The sequence below is a fragment of the Cryptotermes secundus genome, unplaced genomic scaffold, assembly GCF_002891405.2.
Source record: "Cryptotermes secundus unplaced genomic scaffold, Csec_1.0 scaffold2069, whole genome shotgun sequence".
NCBI classification, from domain to species: Eukaryota; Metazoa; Arthropoda; class Insecta; order Blattodea; family Kalotermitidae; genus Cryptotermes; species Cryptotermes secundus.
In genome coordinates, this window is record NW_019734999.1 from 239,135 (window position 1) to 259,618 (window position 20,484).

General features: G+C 41.5%; 3 protein-coding genes across 6 annotated transcripts in view; 1 reads left to right on the forward strand and 2 right to left on the reverse strand.

Moving 5' to 3' along the window:
- The window catches only part of LOC111869211 (guanine nucleotide exchange factor DBS), a 41,981-nt gene extending 34,538 nt beyond the window's left edge, over nucleotides 1–7,443 (reverse strand). Inside the window, exon 1 of the mRNA XM_023860530.2 lies at nucleotides 7,175–7,443. Within this exon, the coding sequence (XP_023716298.1) occupies nucleotides 7,175–7,361 (187 nt within the window). The 5' untranslated portion in view covers nucleotides 7,362–7,443. The remainder of the gene's footprint in view (nucleotides 1–7,174) is intronic.
- LOC111869212 lies at nucleotides 806–6,126 on the reverse strand. 4 transcript variants are annotated; one of them, XM_023860537.2, is made up of 4 exons: nucleotides 6,056–6,126; nucleotides 5,518–5,612; nucleotides 5,076–5,197; nucleotides 806–4,325 (listed from the first exon to the last, which is right to left on the reverse strand). In XM_023860537.2, exons 3-4 carry the CDS (start codon nucleotides 5,184–5,186, stop codon nucleotides 2,631–2,633), a joined length of 1,806 nt encoding a protein of 601 aa, XP_023716305.1. In that variant the 5' UTR covers nucleotides 5,187–5,197; nucleotides 5,518–5,612; nucleotides 6,056–6,126; the 3' UTR covers nucleotides 806–2,630. The 4 variants fall into 4 exon arrangements, with proteins under 4 accessions (XP_023716305.1, XP_023716303.1, XP_023716304.1 ...); XM_023860535.2 differs by lacking the exon at nucleotides 6,056–6,126 and adding an exon at nucleotides 5,842–5,918; XM_023860536.2 differs by lacking the exon at nucleotides 6,056–6,126 and adding an exon at nucleotides 5,714–5,830.
- A 4,345-nt stretch (nucleotides 7,444–11,788) lies between the features above and the next one.
- On the forward strand, nucleotides 11,789–19,756 carry LOC111869221 (apolipoprotein D). Its single transcript, XM_023860559.2, has 5 exons — nucleotides 11,789–11,966; nucleotides 16,036–16,166; nucleotides 17,595–17,674; nucleotides 18,813–18,905; nucleotides 19,330–19,756. The coding sequence occupies exons 1-5, from the start codon at nucleotides 11,847–11,849 to the stop codon at nucleotides 19,479–19,481; spliced, it is 576 nt and encodes a 191-aa protein (XP_023716327.1). The 5' UTR covers nucleotides 11,789–11,846; the 3' UTR covers nucleotides 19,482–19,756.
- Nucleotides 19,757–20,484: the final 728 nt, after the last annotated feature.

Here is a 20,484-nt window from a genome sequence, read left to right on the forward strand (position 1 = left end):
ATACTTTATTGTTACATACATACATATAATACACACACCTTCACAGACATCCTTAATCACTTAAATACAATCTGCTATGTACAGTGTCCTGTTATATTACATAAGAAAAGGTTCCTCAGAAATATGTAACCTACTTCTTGTCGGTAAACAGAAAGGGCTGTAAATGTTCAAATAGTAGCCCAGACTTGTAGTATCAATTCTGTACTATGGTATGGTCAGACTTCAAGAAAAGATTACTACTCTTATGGCAATAACATGGTAATGTACTGTGGCATAATGGAGGCACCTCAGTACTGGCCATGTGTTTCAATACTGTGAGTGGTACACCAGACCTTGTGTTGCACTTTCTGAATAATACTGTTACCGTCGAGTTTTTTAATTTTTTTAATGCTAGTGGGGTAGGACTAAGAAGCAAGGCGCTTGCTTTTATATCAAGAAATGTAAACACATCACTTAATTTATTGCAGATATCTGTTCTTTCTATGCAAACAAAAGTTATCGAAAAGGCTGTAGATTCAGCATTTTGCAATTCCCCCCCCCCCAAAGAAATTTAAAATTTTAAACAGATATTGCACCCCAATAGTACAGATATTTATCTTACAGAATTTCACCCTTATGGGAATTATAAAACATGACAATATAATTGAATATATGGCAAAAATACAGCCAGAATTAACTTCTTAAGTTATTATCATATGTTATGAAATTCAGATCACATATGTAATTGGCCACAAGCTATCCTGTGTGCATGCATCAGTCACATAGGAGGATGGCTACCAGTGTGGTTGCTAGATTTCAGATTGTATACAGTATTACCCTTATTTGAGATATCTAGAATAAAGGTATCATGTTCAAGTAGTGCACGTAAAAGAGCAAGGATTTGATTAAAAACTTGATGAAGTGTGTTGACATTACAACTGTTGACTAAAAAAAAAATTCAAATTATCACATTATAACATGGAAAAATTGGTTTTGCATTACAGAATTTTATGGAGACATTTTTCAAAACAACATCCTTTCCATAATGCAGAGCTGTGCTTTACCCAAACACATTTTTTAAAACAATCTTTTCTCCATTCCTAAGCACATTTTATCTTGTATGCTTTCCCATGAACACTGGTAGCTATTTATAGCAAGATACACTTCATATCACTCAGATAACACACACAAAGAAACTAATAATTTTAACAGTTTATTTTTGATCATATTTGCTGATTGTGTCAGAAGTTATTGCAACTTGATGAACTGCCTTCTGCGATATAACGCCATGTAGTCCACTGAAAGGAAACATTTTGCATCCATCTTCAGGGTAAAAAATGTACCAAACAAGAAACCAGTGTGAAGTAGGTAGCAAGCACAGTCAACCGGCTTCACGCTGATTTCTAGCCTGGCTTATTCTCTGACCATGAAGATGGAGGCGACATTTTCCTCCAAAATGTCGATTGAGTTTCAGCGGCCTACATGGTGTCACAACCGAGAAGATAGAACTCTTTGTAACCACTGCTGTGAGAACCTCAAAACCTGTACAGGACAATGATAAAAAGAATTCGCTTTATTAAACCAGAATTTAAGAGCATGAATTTCTTTTACTAACATTTTGGGTAAGAAATGTAACTACATTAAGGTCCAGTGTGACAAACAGAAATGGCAACCTTAACTTTGTAAGGATGGTGATGTTGCCAGTAATAGCCCGTAAATGGATATTTCTTTCTAAATGTGTGTTAGGCCAGTGCATTCAAACAAAATCTGAATCCAAGCTAAAATTTAAGTCGTATTTATTCAAACATTTATCACATTATAACATAAAACTTAAATTTGAAAATGTTTTCTAGATTCAACAAAAAAAAAAAAAAATCTGCTTCTGCTGCATCAACAAAAATCAAAACACGCTGTCTTGTAAAACTGGCTACTCTTTGTTCATTTAACAATATTTTCAGTTACTCAGATTATACAGTGTAAAAGGATAAGATTATCGAGAATAATGAATCAACATGGCAGTGGAATGCAGACCTAACATTTAGTTTGCACAAATACTGATATCGTGAGATTTAGCAGATGAACTGCTACTGGCCACTAATTATAATTTCACCACCCTGGACGGTTTATACAGGTAATGATCCAGATTCTGGAGGTCCTCATTCAAACCTCAGCTGGGACGTCAACCATCCTGACTGAGGTCTTCTGTGGTTTTCCTTGGTCCCTCCATGCAAATTCCAGAAAAGTACCTTGACTGGGCCACAAATGCTTCCTTCCAAATCCTTTCTAATTCACCATTCATCTCTCGTCCCACCATCGGATGCTGTATGTAATCTTGATACCGAAAGAATTGTTAAATAACCCACAGAGAAAGAAAATTAAGGTTAGAGTCTGGCCACACTCTGAATACAGACTTCCACTTTAGGCCTGGTACTAAATAGAACATTTACTGCTTTTAAGTATGTGTTTATAATTAATGGCAGGTTACAGAAAGATACTTTTCTTGTTACTGAATGAAATTGTATGGAAACAATGCAATGGCTAGAGTACGGTCATGGGAAAAACTGCAAAACTTTACACGCCTGATCAAAGAGAGAACCATTAATTGATTTTTCTAGTTGTGTATTAAAATTGATTCTGGACCACATGTTTTTCTATAACGCTGTGAACCCATACGCATTTGTAGAGGTGTTTGGTACTGAGGCAACCGTTACAACACCTGCTTGAGCTAGCTGCTGATGAGTGGCATAACTCCCAGGTGCTGCTGCACTCAACTGGTAAGATGTGTACGTGCTGTCGGAAATTGTGCCGACACTACTTGGTGTCTGAATTATCTCTGACATAGGTGCAACAATGAATGCCGTCTGCTGCTGATGGGACAATCCACTTGTTTCTTGTTCTACAACGACCGGTATTGCAGTAACCTGCTGTACCTCACCACTTGCTGTTATGATAGTGGCAGATTGTGGATCTTGATGCGGTATAGCCGTATCTTCAATAACATTAACTGTATCGTCACTCTGAAGTTTTGTTCCTTGTTGAGTGACTATCTCAACTTCGATGGAAGTATGGTTGCCAGTACTTCCTCCTTGAGTCTGTTGCTGTGGTTGAGTGCCTGTGTTCAATGCTGGTTTACTGCCTCCACTTTCTATTTTACAAAATTTGACGTGTGGGAACTGTTCTTTCATGAAATGTCTGAATGATGAATATCCCATAATTTTAATAGATGGTTCAAAATGTTCACAGTATTCCCGGTATGCATTGTGAATTGTCTTCTTTGTAATCTCTGCAGGAAGATAGAGAGGAGGTGTTTTAATGGTTGATTTAGATTTGCATTTTGTGCTGCTAGCATTTGCATGCTGAACTGATGTATTCTGATGTGAATTGGATCCGGGACTGTTGCGCTGAATAAAATGACGTAGAAATGAAGTAGCGTGACGATAGATATCCAGTGAGAATGTGTTGTGAGGCCTTTTCCCATGATTCCCATGGATACGAGGGGCGACTCCGTGTGTCATGACATGTTTCCGAATTCTTTTCAACTGATAATGAGTACAGTTCTCAAGGTATAGGAATGCATCCAAACATACCCTTCGTCCTTGGAATACATACTGAGCCCTGAGTCTACGCCTTTCTTTATGCCTTACCGTTTCCTCTGGATTTGTGAGTACTGCCATTGTAACGCCCATGAGGTACATGTCGTGTTCTGCCTTAGTCAGTTCAGCAATGTTCAGTCGGTGCCTGTACACAAATTCAGGACTCAGGCCCTTGAAGCAGTTCTGTTCCTGGCAGTCACAACCTTTCTCAAACCTTTCTCGCACTTCTTGAGCATTTTCCTCCAAATGTGTGGGTGCAGCCTCCACGTCTACTGACGCTACCACTTTACTTTTCTTCTTTGGATTCTCTGTCTTCTTTTCACCTTTTTTTTTAGTTTTTGCGGCTTTCCTCTTTGGATCTGACAATGCAGCTGCTTCTTGCTGTGGCAGTTGAGGTGGTGGTTGTGGCGATGGTGGCTGTTGTGGTGGTGGCGGTGGAGGTGGCTGCACTGAAACGGTGTATTCTGTTAGTGGACCATCACTGGTCTGTGTAACAGTACTGATTGGCTGCTGTGCTGCTAAATGTTGATGTTCCAGCTCGATAGCCTGTCCTTGCCATATGACTTGTTCTCTGGTGAGTGTTGTGAACTGAGGAGTCACCTCATGCAAGTCTGTGAATAATGTTTGTTGGACAGTTGTGACAGGCGTGTGCCACTGCACCACTCCAGTAGCATCTTGTATCTGCCGATGAGCAGCTGAGCAGTTACCAGTTTGTGTGGGACCAACAGGATCCTTAGAAGCTATGACGACTACCTGCACAGAAGAAAAACACCTATGACATAACTGTACAAAGGACTATTTGTGACAAATATTTAAAACAGTTTTAGGGTTCTGAAGGGTTAAATCCTGTAAATTTTAAAAATGTCATGGTAAAGCTGTAAGCACTGCTGTTTTGTATTCAGGAAGTATCAGGTTTTTTTATTGCTAGTGGGGTGGGACTAAGTCCCTTGTACTGTGGGCACTTCTGGCCTATTGTACCAGCCCCAGATGATAGGTGAGGGTGATTGTGGAGCAATTGGTGGAATGAAGATTGGCAGGGGAAACCGAAGTACTCGGAGAAAACCTGACCCACCGCCACTTTGCCCCACCACAAATCCAACTCGACCAGACCCGGGATCGAACCCGGGCTGCCGTGGTGGGAAGCCAGCAACTAACCACTTGAGCTATGGCACAGCCTCAAGTACCAGGTTGAAATCTCAACTTATAAATTATCTATCTTACATTTTTCATGGGTTTTCTTAGTCCCTCCAGATAGTGCTGGGGTAGTACCTTAAATTAGACAAGACTGCTTTCTTCCGCATCCTTTCTTATTCGTTATTAATCATCTCATGATTACTGGCCCCTTCAGAAATTTGTTAAAAGTACCAATTTTGGTTTCCAAGCTAAGCTGATACGATCTGACATTAACCTAAACAAAACAAGCCAAACATAATAATGAAGCACTGTGAAATCAATGTGGAACATGGGATTCAGCTGAATTAATGACTGTGAAGCATAACAAACCTGTTGCTGATGTGGGTGTAATTCGCAACCTTGTTTTTTGACACGCTCAACAGACAAAAGAGTATGGAGAACCTCACTTGCCTCCTTCTCTGCAGCATCAACCCTCTCCATACCAATCTAGCCTGCAATTTTGTAAAAATAAAATCGATTAAGTGAATACAAATAATCAATTAATAGTTCTCTTACTGATATCTTAACCAAAGTATCAGATCTCCGGCTGTGTGCTATCATTTAAATCAGTCATACGATTTTTATTCATCATGCTATGGTAAAAAGATTGTTTTCAAAAATAATGGAATTTAATTCTATGCCTGGGGCACATGACACTGTTTTTCAATTCTGAACCTTATTGGCAAGCAAAATGGTTCAAAATGGCAAGACACGATCACATGACAAACAAAACTGGGCTCTATGTCCATGCAAAGACAGTGAATCAATTTACCTGTTCCCGTTGTTTGCCACATAGCTTCACTCTTCGAACGTGTTAAATCTTTTCAGAAGCAATTTTCCTTATCTTCAGTGTAAATCGTATTATCCCTGCATTCATAAAGAAGTGTTATTGCGTGTAAATATATTCATTATTACAACGCCAATATGGCGTTTAGAAAACGGACAGGACTCCTTCCAAAATTTCGTACTTGCTTGAATCATTTTATTGTGAGAGAAAATAAAGGCACACAGAGAAACATTTCAAAAACGCTTAAAATTAATCGAGCACATTAATATGATTTAAAACAGTATACACAAATATCAAATATATATTTACAGCGATGTGTTCACTGCGCATACTCGCTTTCAATTTTTCATTTATAGGTTCGTTCAACTTTAGTGGTTGCTGACTGATGTGACACACGATGGGAGAGTATATAATCCCTTTATACTCTGTGCTCAACTCCATGAGATCAGCCCGCGAAATTTAAAAAAAGGACACATCAAACAACCTCCTAAGGAAAATGGAAAAAAGAATGCTTGCAACATACCTGAAGTGCAGTAACGATGGCACGGACAGTGACATCGCAGTATTATCGGCTTGTAAATTCTCATTATTCAATATATGAAAATCGTGTATGCAGTAACAGAATCTTGTTCTTGTTGATGAAGGAATCAATTGTATAGTTATTAGATCTCAGAAATTATTAAACAATCGAATACATATAAATTTTAGAACAATTACTATTTCATAACAAACATAACAGAAAAATATATGTGCAAATATTTTGAATGCCTGAGTCCAAAGGTAGATTCTTAATGTGTACTGTGAAAAGAAAAAAAAATATTCACAACAGCTTAGTTAACCAAATGTTGAGTTATTAGGTTATTATTTAACCAGACTCGATATGCAACACCTTGAAGTGAAGAGAACACACGGAAATCGATACAACTGTTCGTTTCAGTCACTTTCCTGACAGAGGGTGTGATATTCAAGTCACGAATTTTGGTCATTCCTTTTATTAATGCAACATTTTTTCTCCTGACTAATTTCAATAGGTTTAGGGTTATCAGTGCAGTATATCATGTACTTTAACTTGACCTTTGGTATAAATATCACACTGAGGATTCAAAATTCCAACGTTTAAATTCGCATATCAATTGGAGTGCAGTAAATGTTATCCACCCTCCAGGGCCACTTGCGATTATCGACTTTCTCACCCTGCTGCATGCGATGATTGCCGCTACGGAACATGCCCAAGTCACTCAACGAACGGCAACACACGTGGATTTCAATTATTTGGCCTAAAATAAAAATGATCTTGAGTTCTAACACAAAATTTTAAGTAATCCTGTAGAGTTCTGTTTAACGTTAGTGATACTGTCATAAAAGTAAGAGAATATTTAAATTTTCTATGTAATTTATACACGCTTAAATATTTTGTACCTCGGAACTCGTTATTTTGAGGAACATAAACGGTACAGAATTTCGTGTATTTCTAGCAGTTGTAACATCCTTATAAACAGAAAAAATCGAAGTTCTTTTTATATCGCTTTAAATTGAAAACATACTTGTAGAAAATATCATGACGAGTGTGTCTATAGCGAGCCAGTTTATAACATGCGTTATTCACTAATATTTTACCAGAATAATTAGTGTCAATATTTACCAGGGTGCAGAATTGGTTCTGTGTCGCAAGACAGTGCACTGATATTACTCTGGCTTCGTTTAACTAATGTGGGTACATTACTACTTGATTGTTGTCTTTCCTCCATTGCACGCGCCGTACTTCTCTTAAACTGTTCCAGAAAAATATCTATAGGGGTTTCCCCATTATGTGGCTGATTTCCAGCCATATCGATAACAATGTCAGAAATGTATTACCACATTTCAACAAGTCACACCCACTGATCATCATTGTACATACACCGCGCACAAGCATGGCCCGCCATATTTGTACTGCAAAACCGAAGCGCGTGCGCTCTAGTGGACCGTGATTGCTAGAGGTACTCGACCTCCGCCATGCGGAATGGATAGGAGACAAGGCGCATAACCTATCTTTACATACTCGTCAGTCTGGTTTACATATGCCTCGACGGCCTCGACTGCACAGGTTCTTCGTGACTGTCCAGGGTTTGAATGGAGCACGCGGTAGCGTAGTTGGTTGAGGCCCTATGCTACATGCAAGAAGGACGCAGGTTCGATCCCCGATGAGGTCATTGGAGTTTTCAGTTGAACTAATCCTTCCAGTCGCACTATAGTCCTGATCTCGACTGAGCCTCTAACAGAAACGAGTATCAGGAATATTCCTGGGGGTAAAGGGCGGCCGGCGCGTAAGGCTGACAACCTCACCACCATCTGTGAGCCGATTGTTTAGAGAAAATGTGGAAGCCTCGACGTCTCACAACCGTATGGGCCGCCATGGTATGTTAGAAGGACAGCTTAATTTTTTCATAGGCTTTAAATACATGAAATAAAAAACTAAGGCATTAAATATTAACAATAGAATTCATGGTTCAGATGGTTTGAGCATCTAAACAGACGTTGCAAGATAATGCTAAGAACATAGTGAAGTGAAAGTAAGATGGCTGAGTCAGTGGAAGTTAAAGACTAGAGCGACTGGACAGCTATTTGCATAGTCTCTGCACTACTAGGCACCTTAGGTTCAGATAAGTAAGTAAGTAAAAGTAAAGCTATCCCTGTAACAGGCCATGAAGGCCCATAGGGTTGTGAGATGTTGAGGGTCCCACATTATCTAGACAATCGGCTCACAGATGGCGGTAAGGTTGTCAGCCTTACGCGCCGGTCGCTCTTTACCACCCAGGAAGATTCCTGGTACTCATTTCTGTTAGAGGCTGAGTCGACCCGAGGCCCACAGTGCGGCTAGGAGTATTAGGACAATTAAAAAATGCAATGACCTCATCGGGAATCTAACCCGCGATCTTCCGGCTTGTAACACAGTGTTTCAACCACTTACGATACTTGTGGTAATATAGCAGAATTATAAAATTATATAATTTATCAATTCACACTAGTCAGAATTATAAATATTATGCTTAAGCGTCATATTGTTTTCTTACGTAAAATTCGCTTAGTGGGGGGTGGAGTCCAACTGGGTCCACTCGGCACTGCGGCCACTGATTGGCCTATTGTAGCCTGCTCCGGGTGAATATGATGATGGAGCAATTGGTGGAATGAAGATTGGCAGGGGAAACCGAAGTACTCGGAAAAAACCTGCCCCAGCGCCACTTTATCCACCACAAATCCCACTTGACCAGACCGGGGATCGAACCCGGGCTGCCGCGGTGGGAAGCCAGCGACTAACCGCTTGAGCTATGGCGTTTTCTTATGTATCAATATGATGTTGATATTCGTGATGGTACACTCTGCATATAGCTTCGTGCATTACACTACACGCGTAATTGATACGTACATTACACTGTACACTATACACTACACCTCGCTGCTCAGTGCAATATCTAACTGATAAGTCCGTTACTCGCACCACACATCTGTCAGAGAAGTTGCCTACCCGGCACGGCGCGTGGAGGCTGTGAGAAATTGACATTTGTTGTCTGTCTTCTGCCATCTGAAGTTTCGTCTATTTGATGCCCGAATTTATTCACAATAAACAAATATTCAATTTATACTCACAGAAAACATGCTTTTCTGCCATCGTAAATATCAGTTACTTGGTGGTGTTTAGGAAGAAAACCACTGCACATTTAAAAATCAAACGAAAGACATCAATTCACTTTGCAGGCGAAGCATTATATTTCAAGTGTCAAAACAGGTTGTACAAATAGTTAATACTGCACTTCAAATGGTTATACTGTAATTTATTCAGTTAGCAATAATAATTAAATTCCGGTCTAGAAAACCGAGATTAACGGCCGTGGGGATTCGTTGTGCTGACCACGCGACACCCTCTATCCGCTGAAGTTAGCACTAACTTCGCCGACAAGCGGCGGTCGCTCGGTTGGTATAGTTCGCTTGCGGACTAAAGCCACGGAGCTTGTTTTTATAATCAATTAAACACGATGTACGTCTTCTTCTGTTTCTCATAGACTACGTATATAGACACCCATTACTTTGGACCTGAAGTACTCACTGTGGTGACAGTGAAGGCCAGTAGCTTCTAGAATGTAGCGCCATGTAAGCCGGTAGAAGTCCACCAAGAGCCCGGAGAAGCATTCCGCTTCCGTCTTCAGGTTCGAAGATATGCATTAATTCTAACACTTCGCCAATTTACAGCTTAAAACGACGATTGCGATGATAGGATAATCAAAATTAAGTTAGAAATAATTTGGCCTCGCAATAAATTAACAAATGTGAGTTCTAGTAAACGAAATTTCTTGATAATTCCTTGGCTTGACTTGCCATGTCTTGAACTTTTTAAATCTATTGAGTTGTTTCTTCATTCAACGAAGAATGTTCATTTCTGGAAATATATATGTGCTACTGCTTCATATTATGAACATGTAATTTGTGAGAGAAATTAGAACTATGAAGCTCATGTATTAACTGAATACTGTAACTGGAGATGTTTGCGTTCTGAGAGGAAACATCAGAGGTCACGTGCCGCCCATAACCTCTCAATTTAAGAATGGAATTACGTTAATTGGAGGAATATAGCTGTTCAATTCTTCGATAAACTTGACGATAATTGTACTAATATTTCTCTATGTCAGGGCTGTCCAGCTTGTCGAGTACTGTGGTTTAAGTCACAAGACTGTCCAATTTGCCAACAATTTTTATGAAAATCATTTCTAGCGTTCTCTGTGGCAATGTCTGCTTAACTCGTCAAATACTGAAGAGATAATGTTATATTTTAGCGTCCTGTTGCACTGATTTAAGTCCATNAAGAGATAATTGTGGGAACCGATCAGTGGCATAGCTATCCATTTGACTGTTAACTGGGACTTAAATTTTTACCATAGAGATTCATAGCAGGGCTGTACATATGGTTGATATCTCGGTTCGAAATTTACAAAATTCCCTTGTGGCAGACCTGTAAAAATCGCCGAATACCGAAGAGATAATTGTGGGAAACTATCAGTGGCATAGCTATCCATTTGACTGATAACTGGGACTTAAATTTTTACCATAGAGATTCATAGCAGGGCTGTACATATGGTTGATATCTCGGTTCGAAATTTACAAAATTCCCTTGTGGCAGACCTGTAAAAATCGCCGAATACTGAGGTGCAGATTCTAATACCTCTGTTTAGTACGAGTACGTTGCTTATCTGACTCGTGGAACTGGAAATTTCACTCTGAGGCATCTAATTTAATGTAATTTTACCCATTTCTGTATACGGGTGTGAGATCTGGAGTCTCATGTTAAGACAAGAGCACCGTTTGGCGGTAACTGAGAACTGGGTGCGGAAGGAAATACTTGAGGAGTCTCATAATTTTCACTCCATCATATACTTCATGATAGCCAAATCAAGGACGAGATTGGATTGGAATGTAGCACGCATGGGAAACATTAAAAAGGCGCTACAACATTTTGGTATAAAGACATTAAAGACAGATATCACTTGTAATATACAGGCCTAAATGGGAGAATAATATTAAAGTGGATCTTAAAGTAACAGCATGTGACGATTTGGACTGATGTAATTTGGCTCAGGATAGTGACCAGTGACGGATTCTTGTGAACGTGATAATGAATGATCTGTCCCAGAAAAAACAAAAAAAACAAACTCCGTGGCCTGTAGTCAGCAAACGAACTATACCGACCGAGCAACCGCCGCTTGTCGGTGACGTTAGTGCCAACGTTTGCGGATAGAGGGTGTCGCGTGATCAGCTCAACGGATCCCCGCGGCCGTTAATCTGTCACATAAAAGGTGGGAAAATTCTAGAGCAGCTGAGCGACTACCAGCTCTTGAAGAAGGACACTGCTCCATGGAGTTAACGTTTGTTCTTGTGAACACGGTAATGAACTTTTCGGGTTCCATAAGAAGAGGGAACTTCTTGAGTAGCTGAGCGACTATCAGCTTATGAAGGGCTCTGTTCCATGAAGTTTGTTATTTAGTTAATTAATTGTACATATTTCATTTGATTAGTTGGTTGGTTGGTTGGTTGCTTAGCAACGAAGGGACGAATTGAACCCACTGTATTTGTACAGTAAATATGGCCGATCAGATATTTGTCCTGTCCTTAGTACATATCTCGTGGAGTCAGTGCACGTACTGACATGAACAAGGACGTCAAGTGACCATAACGATATTCATGTGACTTTGTACTCACGTGACCGTGGGTGCATAGTCAGAGGAATCTCTGGAGTCTTGCTGTTGGTCACTGTGGCTTTCATATTCGAACCGCTCAACTGCGACATGGTCTGGGTGATGGCATCGGTGCTTCTGTGGACGGTTACGGTGGCTGTTCTGGCGGGGGGAGGGAACTTGCAGCCATATCCCCAGAGGACGGTCATGACCGATTTCAACATGACAAAGGTACGCAGAACGTTACGTCAGTTCGATAAAATTTGTCATTTCTTTGTCGGACAAAGGACTGCATTGTTCTTCAATACATAATACAGGGTGTGTCATTTAACACGCAACCACACAAAAAATCAATCACTATGATACGGAAATTAAATCGGAAACTCATATCATGTGCAATGGAACCCCCCTCCCCTCAACTTTCTTCTTGAAGTTCGTGTAAACGTCAACCTGGTTACTACGCTGCCCCTGTCGCCAGTTATATTCATTACAGAACGCTGCTTTGTATCGAAATCGCTTTCTGTTTTTCGTGAAGCATTTAGCAAGCAAGTACAGAATAAGACAGTAACATTCATGTCACCTGCAAGTGTATATATACTGTTGTAGTTATGGTTGCATTTTAAACGGAACACCCTGTATAATATCCACTTTATGTAAAATTCCAAGTAATTTTTTTATCGAATTTTGCTGTCAAATTTGAAGAACTACTGCTGGGTCCGCAGATCGGGTGACCTAAGTCTTTTTGCGATTTCTCTGAAATTTTAAGGGCAAATTTCGGGATCTTGGGTTAAATTAGGCTAGAGGCGCTTCCCGGAACATTTTTTTTTCAGATTCCGTATTTATTAATTATCCTATCGTTCACCGCTGTATAATACGAACTACTAAAATCCTCGTCAAATAAACGAAAAATAAATAAACATCCTTGAAATTTTTGTAAAAAGGAATCCGTTGTACAGAAATTTGTGAATGATGCAAAACAAGAAGAATGTCGTCTTATGAGATGTGGCGCCTTCGAAACGTCGTTTCAAATAAGATCTACAAGGCGCCACATCCCAGAAGACGGCATTCTTCATAGTCACCGCCGTGAAGACCTAACACATTACGATGCAAAACAAGGTTTATACATGTGAGTAAGATGTGAATAACTCGCTCCGCAACATCGTCACTAAACATAACGAAATATTCAGTCAAAGTACACCACAATAACTTCATATTGTTAACTTCTGCCAGAAAGATGAACCATCATCATTATCGTCATTGGAAAAGCAACCCCTTTTGAGCCTTAGCCTTCCTTAGATGATTCTATCAGATTATATTCGGGTTTCACAACAATAACTTTTCTTACAGAGCAAGGCTGTCAGCCTTGTGTCCAACCCCCAACATGGATGACCAGCTACCTGTATTTATGTACCCCAACCTAATGACATGGTGGCGAAAAAACTATAATATAAAGCTGGAAAAGTGAAGCCATTTCAGCGCGTATACATGCACGCCAGAAGATAAATAACTTCTGGCAGAATAAGGCCCTACCGTAAGGGCCAGGTGCTTAACAACAGATAAGACCTCCAAATTTAAGACCGTTAATGTGATAATGCCTAGTGAGGGCTCTCACACATCTCTGGGGGGGGGGCGGTGTGTAACCATGAAATGGTAATAAGGGGAAATCAAACTCAGGCTCGTGAGGACAAATGAGGAGCTATTACAAGGAAATAGCGGCTCCGGTCTAGAAAACCGAGATTAACGGCCGTGGGAATTCGTTGCGCTGAACACGTGACACTCTCTATCCGCAAAAGTTGGCACTAATTTCGCCGGCAAGCGGCGGTCGCTCGATCGGTACAGTTCGTTTGCGGATTACAGGCCACGGAATTTGTTTTGTTTTTGTTTCTATTATTCTAGAGCTGCATTAGTTGCCAAAGTGTGTATATTGCCGAATTGTAAGAACCCAGTAAAGTAAAAAAGTAAAGGTATCCCTGGAACAGGCCGTGGAGGACCATTGGGTTGTGAGATGTTGAGGTTCCCACATTTTCTAGACAATCGGCTCACAGATGGCGGTGAAGTTGTCAGCCCTACGCGCCGGCCGTCCTTTACACCCAAGAATATTCCTGGTACTCATTTCTGTTAGAGGCTGAGTCGACCCCAGGGCCATAGTGCGACCGGAAGGATTAGGTCAACTGAAAAAAAAGTCCAATGACCTCAACGGACTTGAACCCGCGACCTTCCGGTTTGTAGCACAGTGCCTCAACCAACTCCGCTACCGCGTGCCCCCTGTAAGAGACGGAGTGTGTTTCCTGTGAGGTACGGACTTCAAGTAGTACTAAAACTCTGCATTCTACCCACACAGTGTATCTGTGTGTTCCGTATGGTTCTCACAGTAAACAGCGATTATTTCCCTAAACAGCATTAACCGGTTGGGCGTTGTTATGGAGACGGAGTGTGTTCCCTGTGAGGTACGGACTTCAAGTAGTACTAAAACTCTGCATTCTGCCCACACAGTGTATCTGTGTGTTCCGTATGGTTCTCACAGTAAACAGCGATTATTTCCCTAAACAGCATTAACCGGTTGGGCGTTGTTATGGAGACGGGGTGTGTTTCCTGTGAGGTACGGATTGAATTTTTATGTTATTTACAAGATTCTGGATGTTACATAACGTATATGACCTCAAATATTCAATTGAAAAAATCTGTGGTCGTGATCCTCAAGGCGTGAAGATGAACTTTCTCTCTCTCTGTTCTCAAAGGTTAATAAAAGAATGTTAATTTGCCCTTGATGCTAACCTAACCTTGAACGTGAGTACCCCAGCTGAACATATACGACAACACAATCTGTTTTCATTACAACTGAACCCTACTATCCGTCTTGACCTCGCTCTATCTGACATAAACACTTCATATCTCCAAAAATAACTGTGATGGTATTCATTTGCTCCGGATTTAGCACGCTCTGGCTGTCGTTTCGTGCAACAGCAATGTCAATACTGCCTACTCTAACAGTTATTCACCTACTTCATCACTACCAGCAGGAATCATGCTTTACACATCACTATCGCGATATATAGCAACTTACACTGTAAGCAAGCAACAGAACTCAACTCTAACCGTCAGGTTTCAGTAGCTCAGGCTTCAGGTGAACAAAAGAAGAACGAAAACAGAAGGGAAAATATTCAATTACTTCTTGCCCTAACAACGTGGTGGGGAGGGTGCGGTAGCGTAGCTATAGTTGAGGCACTATGCTACAAACAGGAAGGTGCAATTGACCTAATCCTTCCAGCCGCACTGTGGCCCTGGGGTCGACTCAGCCTCTAACAGAAATGAGTACCAGGAATCTTCCTGGAGGTAAAGGGCCGGCGTGTAAGGCTGACAACCTCACCGCCATCTGTGAGCCGATTTCGTAGAAAATGTGGGAACCTCGATGTCTCACAACCCTACGGGCCTCCATTGCCTGTTACAGGGATAGCTTTACCTTACCTAACCGCGTGATCGAGGAACTTACGTGGACCCGACTAATCCGACTTCGAACAGGGACAAGTGGTGGGGTTTGGTAAAGAGGGTAATGAACATTGGAGTTCTATAAAAGGAGGGGAATTTCTTAGTCGGCTGAGCGACTGTTAGGTTGTGAAGAACCGTGCTCCACGGACTCATTATTATTATTATTATTTCGCTATAATTATGTGAGTAAAACGGTCTTGGGGTAAATCTGACTACTCACATCCATCTAGTGTTGAGGTCAAGAATGGTGGAGCTATACCTCCACTCCCATATACGTCTTGATGGCCTGGAGCCTAATTAATTAGTCACAGGAACAATTTTATCTTTTTCCTACCAGTAACAGAACATGGATTAAAATCGCACAAACCACATTTGACCAAATTAAATAATCCTGAGCCAGTTCCATCCACCTCTGATATCATTAATTTATCTCCATAACACCTTTCTTAATGTTATCCTCACATGTATAGTCTTTACATACGACCTACATGACCAGCCAATCTAAATCTCACGAATATAGCTTTTCTAACAAAATTAGATGAACTGCGTTAATCATGATGTCACTTTGTAAGATTTGAGGCTTTCACGGCGGTGACTATGAAGAAAGCAGTCTTCTGGGATTTGGCACCGTGTATATGTGGTGTTAACCGACGTTTCGGAGGAACGTATCGCCTCCGAAACGTTGGTTAAAACACATATACAGGGTGCCAAATCCCAGAAGACTGCTTTCTTCATGATGTCACTTGTTACGTAATATCCTAATTTTCCCACCTAACAACATTCATCTTTGAGAACTCCATGCTCATTTTCGCAGTACCTGGGCGAATGGAATGAAATCCTTCGCCTGCCGAACGTCCACGAGGAAAGCTACAGCTGCATGCAGGACGTCTTCTCGCTCGCCCCGGACGGAACCACAAAAGTGCTCAGCCATGCTTACAACGTCAGGTTTGTGCCGCGAGAACGTAAGCACCGTTCGTTCCCTCTAAAATGCTACCACTCTGAAAGCCTCTCGATTACAGCTTCATTAAAACACTTTACATTTCACTTTTCTTGTGTGCAAAGCCTGTACCGGCCTCTTCTTTCTACTCTTTCCTTTGCTGTAATCTTCCTTTTATCCTTTTCACATCCAACTTATATTCCCATTCTAGTTCAACGTATGCTTCTCGTTCTCATATTTCATAATCACATTATGGTTTATTCCTCTACTCCGTCTGTTCCTCCTCCGTCTTCTCTCCTCGTTCAGTTATCTTATTCTCCTTAACCGTCTCCTCTTCCTTTTTCTTTTATTCTAATTCCTTCATAGTTTCCTCTTTAACCTTTCCCCTTCCTCTCTATTATCTTCCTAAAGTGTATCATGAATGTTCCTGGGGGTAAAAGGCGGTGGGCTGGCGTGTAAGGCTGGAAACCTCAGCGCCATCTGTGAGGCGATTGTCTAGAGAAAACGTGGCAGCCTCGACGTCTCACGGCCCTATGGGCCTCCATGGCCTGTTACAGGGATAGCTTTACCTTAAAACCCTCCACGGCCACTGCTGTGGAGACCTCAGAGCCTACAAAGAACAAGACAGTTAAGCCACGAACTGGAAAACAGAATTTAGACAAAGAAAGAGAGGAAAGGGCTGTGAATAACTTAAAAAGGGGAGGGGAAATGATTCAATGTATATATCACCGTAAGTCGGTCTTCTGCAATTTGGCTAAGACGATTTCTCCTTACGCCTTGTCTCTACGGCCCTCCAAGAACCATCGGCTCCGTCGCAACACTGCTTGCCTTTCCGCCTCCTTCTCTTCATGTTCAGCTCTCGTAAATCATTTTGCCCATCTTCCGGGCATCTCAGTCCGGATCATTTCAGGTTTCATATATCTTTTGGCTTATTTTCAGAAAACCTTTCTGCCACCCGTGTTTGATTATATACGACTATACCGCTATGCTTCATCTGCCATGCGCCCATTGTTTTAAACAACATCGATTTTGTAAGAGTTGAGATTTCCACGGCGGTTACTATGAAGAATGTCTGCCGTCTTCTGGGATGTGGCACCGTGTAGATGTTGTGTGAACCGACCCTTAGGAGGAACGTATCGTCTCCATCTTCAGGGTAGAAAGATCCACGAGCGAGAAATCAGCGTGAACAGGTGGCTGCAGACTGAGCCACCAGTCGAAAAACACCCAGCTATATAAGAACAGGAAGGGAGTGAGAGTGTGCCACATGCGAAATCAATATAGAGGAGAGGAGAAAGGTCTGTGGAGATGGGCCAACAGGTAGCAGGTTCTTCGCTCGTCGGTTCACACAACATCTACACAGCGCCACATCCCAGAAGACGGTATTCAACATGCACATTGAACAGAATCCAACTTTACAAATCTGCCTGTTTCCATAGCAACCATGCCTATGATTTTCTGGAAGGAGTGGCAACAGAGCCCGAACCTGGCCGTTTCGACATCACGTACAGTGGGGAAAGTGAGTATGCACTGAGTGAGGAGGTAACTTTAGGCAGCTCATATGCATAATCAGAACCTGCAATAAAAGCAGTTCCTTAGTTCTAATGTCATTTAGTACATAAAATCATAATGTATTAGTGAAACATAAGTATGAGAAAGTATCGTTACAAATACAAATTGAAATATTTCACACAAACGCGTATTTCATTTCATGTAATCAACATTATCTTCAAACCTTGGCGCTGAATTTGGCCAATTCTCGCGGGACAACGGTTGAGAACCACTTAGGCTGAACATACATCCCGGTTTAGACGGGACAGTCCCAGTTTCTCCATCTTGTCCCGGCTGGTTGATGAAGAATATCTGGCAGTTCTCAGTATTTCAACTTTAAATCGTCCTTGAGTTCTCATAAAAATAATCGTCCCCCCACGGTATTTATGTATTCTGGAACCGCTTGTTGCTGACACGTGTGTGGTTTATTTCACGATGATATGAACATCTAGGCTACTAGCGCCGAATGGTAAGATGGTTGAATGAATGATGAATTTGAAAGGATTAGAAAGGAGACAGCGATTGTGTCATAATCGATATACTAACCCAGCATTTATCTGAAGGAAACAAGGTAAACGACGACAAGCATATAATTATTGAGTTTCTGGACTTTATCCATCATCCTTTTTTTATTTAAAAAATACAACTTTTCGGAGACTGGATTCTGTCTTCTTCTTCAGGTGGACTCTACTGAGTTGGGCCCAATCGATACAGCTAGTCTCTATTTCCGGACACTAACACAAGGATGGGGTATATAAACCAAGCACAGTATAAACCATATGCGAGAGTTAAGACAAACAGTAAAATAACTCCACAGACTTGAGGCATAGTACCTATGTCCATGAACTATTTCACGGATACTGTTGTTAAAATCACATGGAGACGGAGACAGAATCCAGCCTCTGAAACTTTGTGTTTTATATTAAAACAGGGCGATTAATAATATTTAGAAACATTTAACCTTACTAATATACATTCGTCACAAATTTTAGATCTTATTTATGAAAAGCCTGTGTGATAGCCTGTCTCCGAGCTGGGATACGAGCCCAGGACCCTTTCCCCCACCCGGGTACGAGCCAGGAGTCACTGTGTGCTTGCATTTGCAGCTGTGTGGAGCTCCAGCTACTGGGTCCTGGCCACGAACTACGACGCCTACGCCGTGCTGTGGGGCTCCCTCTTGGAAGGAGACGCACCGATGCGTAAGTAGCCTATACATCACTTCATGGCTATATATCGGGTCCAGACACTACTGAACCTGAAGGTTCGTCACAATGGCAACAAAACCCCATCGTTTGTCCTCATCCTGAACTAATCAAAGCAATGTGTTATATCTCATTCTCTGATATAAGTTTTAATATTATCCTCCTGGACCGGTCATGTAGCAGGTGTGGGAAAGAAAAGAAATAGGTAAAAAATTCTGGCACGAAAATCTAAAGGTGGAAGATCACTGGGAAGAATTAGGAGAAGATGAGAGATTAATTAGATCCTAAAGAAGCTGGTGGGAGATTAGGTTAATTGTAGAATCCAATGACCTCACTGGGAATCGAACCTGCCACCTTCCTGCTTTGTAGCATAGTGCCTCAAACAACTGTGCTACCGCAGTTCACTTTCTGTGATTCACAGCTCTGGCTTGGGTGCTGAGCCGACAGAAAACCTTGGGAGAAGAGTACGGGACTGAGGTCAACCAAGTCTTGAGGAACAACGGTCTTCAGAGAAGTCAGTTCGAAGGAGTGGACCAGACGAACTGTCCGGAGGTGACCACTGCAGACAACTGAGTGTCGTGCCACTCCCTCTGGGGTTTTCCATTTCATTGCTGACTTTTCCATCCATGCACTTCTAAAAAATATGGAACTGAGTTTAAATACAGACCTCTCTCAGTAGTACGCAGTTCTGGCGTTCATATGAGTTTGGAACAGTGATATAAACATGGGAGCCGGCGAGGTGGGAGGGAACGCTAGAATTTGCCCACCTTCCCCCTGGATTTGGGGGAAAATCGAAATATGTGTAATAAAAAAATCTGCCAAATGTTAATAAAAAGCTTTCCGAATTACTTTTAATAAATATATTTTATCCAGAATATCGTTAAGGCAATAAATATAATTAGTCTTTAGTAGTAAGATAAAATGGTAAAGTTATCCCTGTGGTTAACTAATTAAGTACTACGTCATGAAGGAGTATCACATTGTCTTGACCTCGGCACTAGTTGGAGGTGAGTGGTCAGCATCACGCCCCGGTACCTAATGCATAGGAGGCTGGGTGGACCCCGGAGCTCGTGAGGACGACATGGAGAAGAGAAAATTCTTGACCCTACCGGGACTCGAACTCCGACCTCTTTGGACGTCCAGCCCGTAGCCAGTCGCTATACCGACTGAGCTATCCTGGTTCTCATTAGTCTTAAGTGGCTTAAACAGAAATCTGTATATAAATTTCCTGCCCCTCCTCCACTTCTGCTTTAAATAAATTTCTGGAAGTGTTCATGGGAGTAGTGGTTGGGGCTACTCATTCCTGGCATCAGATGCTGACAGTAGCCAACGGCTAAGGGAAAGGAAAGCACTGATCCTGTCTTGTAGTTCTTTGTACACTGCCCTCTAGGTCGGGGATACAGTTTACCTAGTATAATACATTTCCGAAAATTCCACCGTCAACATCAATGCACTTTGCAACTCGTGTGAGGACATGGCGTGCTGCTCGTCTGTACAGTGTACAGTGTACTGTACAGTGAAACAGCTCTATCTCGGTGCAACTCGTGTGAGGACATGGCGTGTTGCTTGTCTGTAC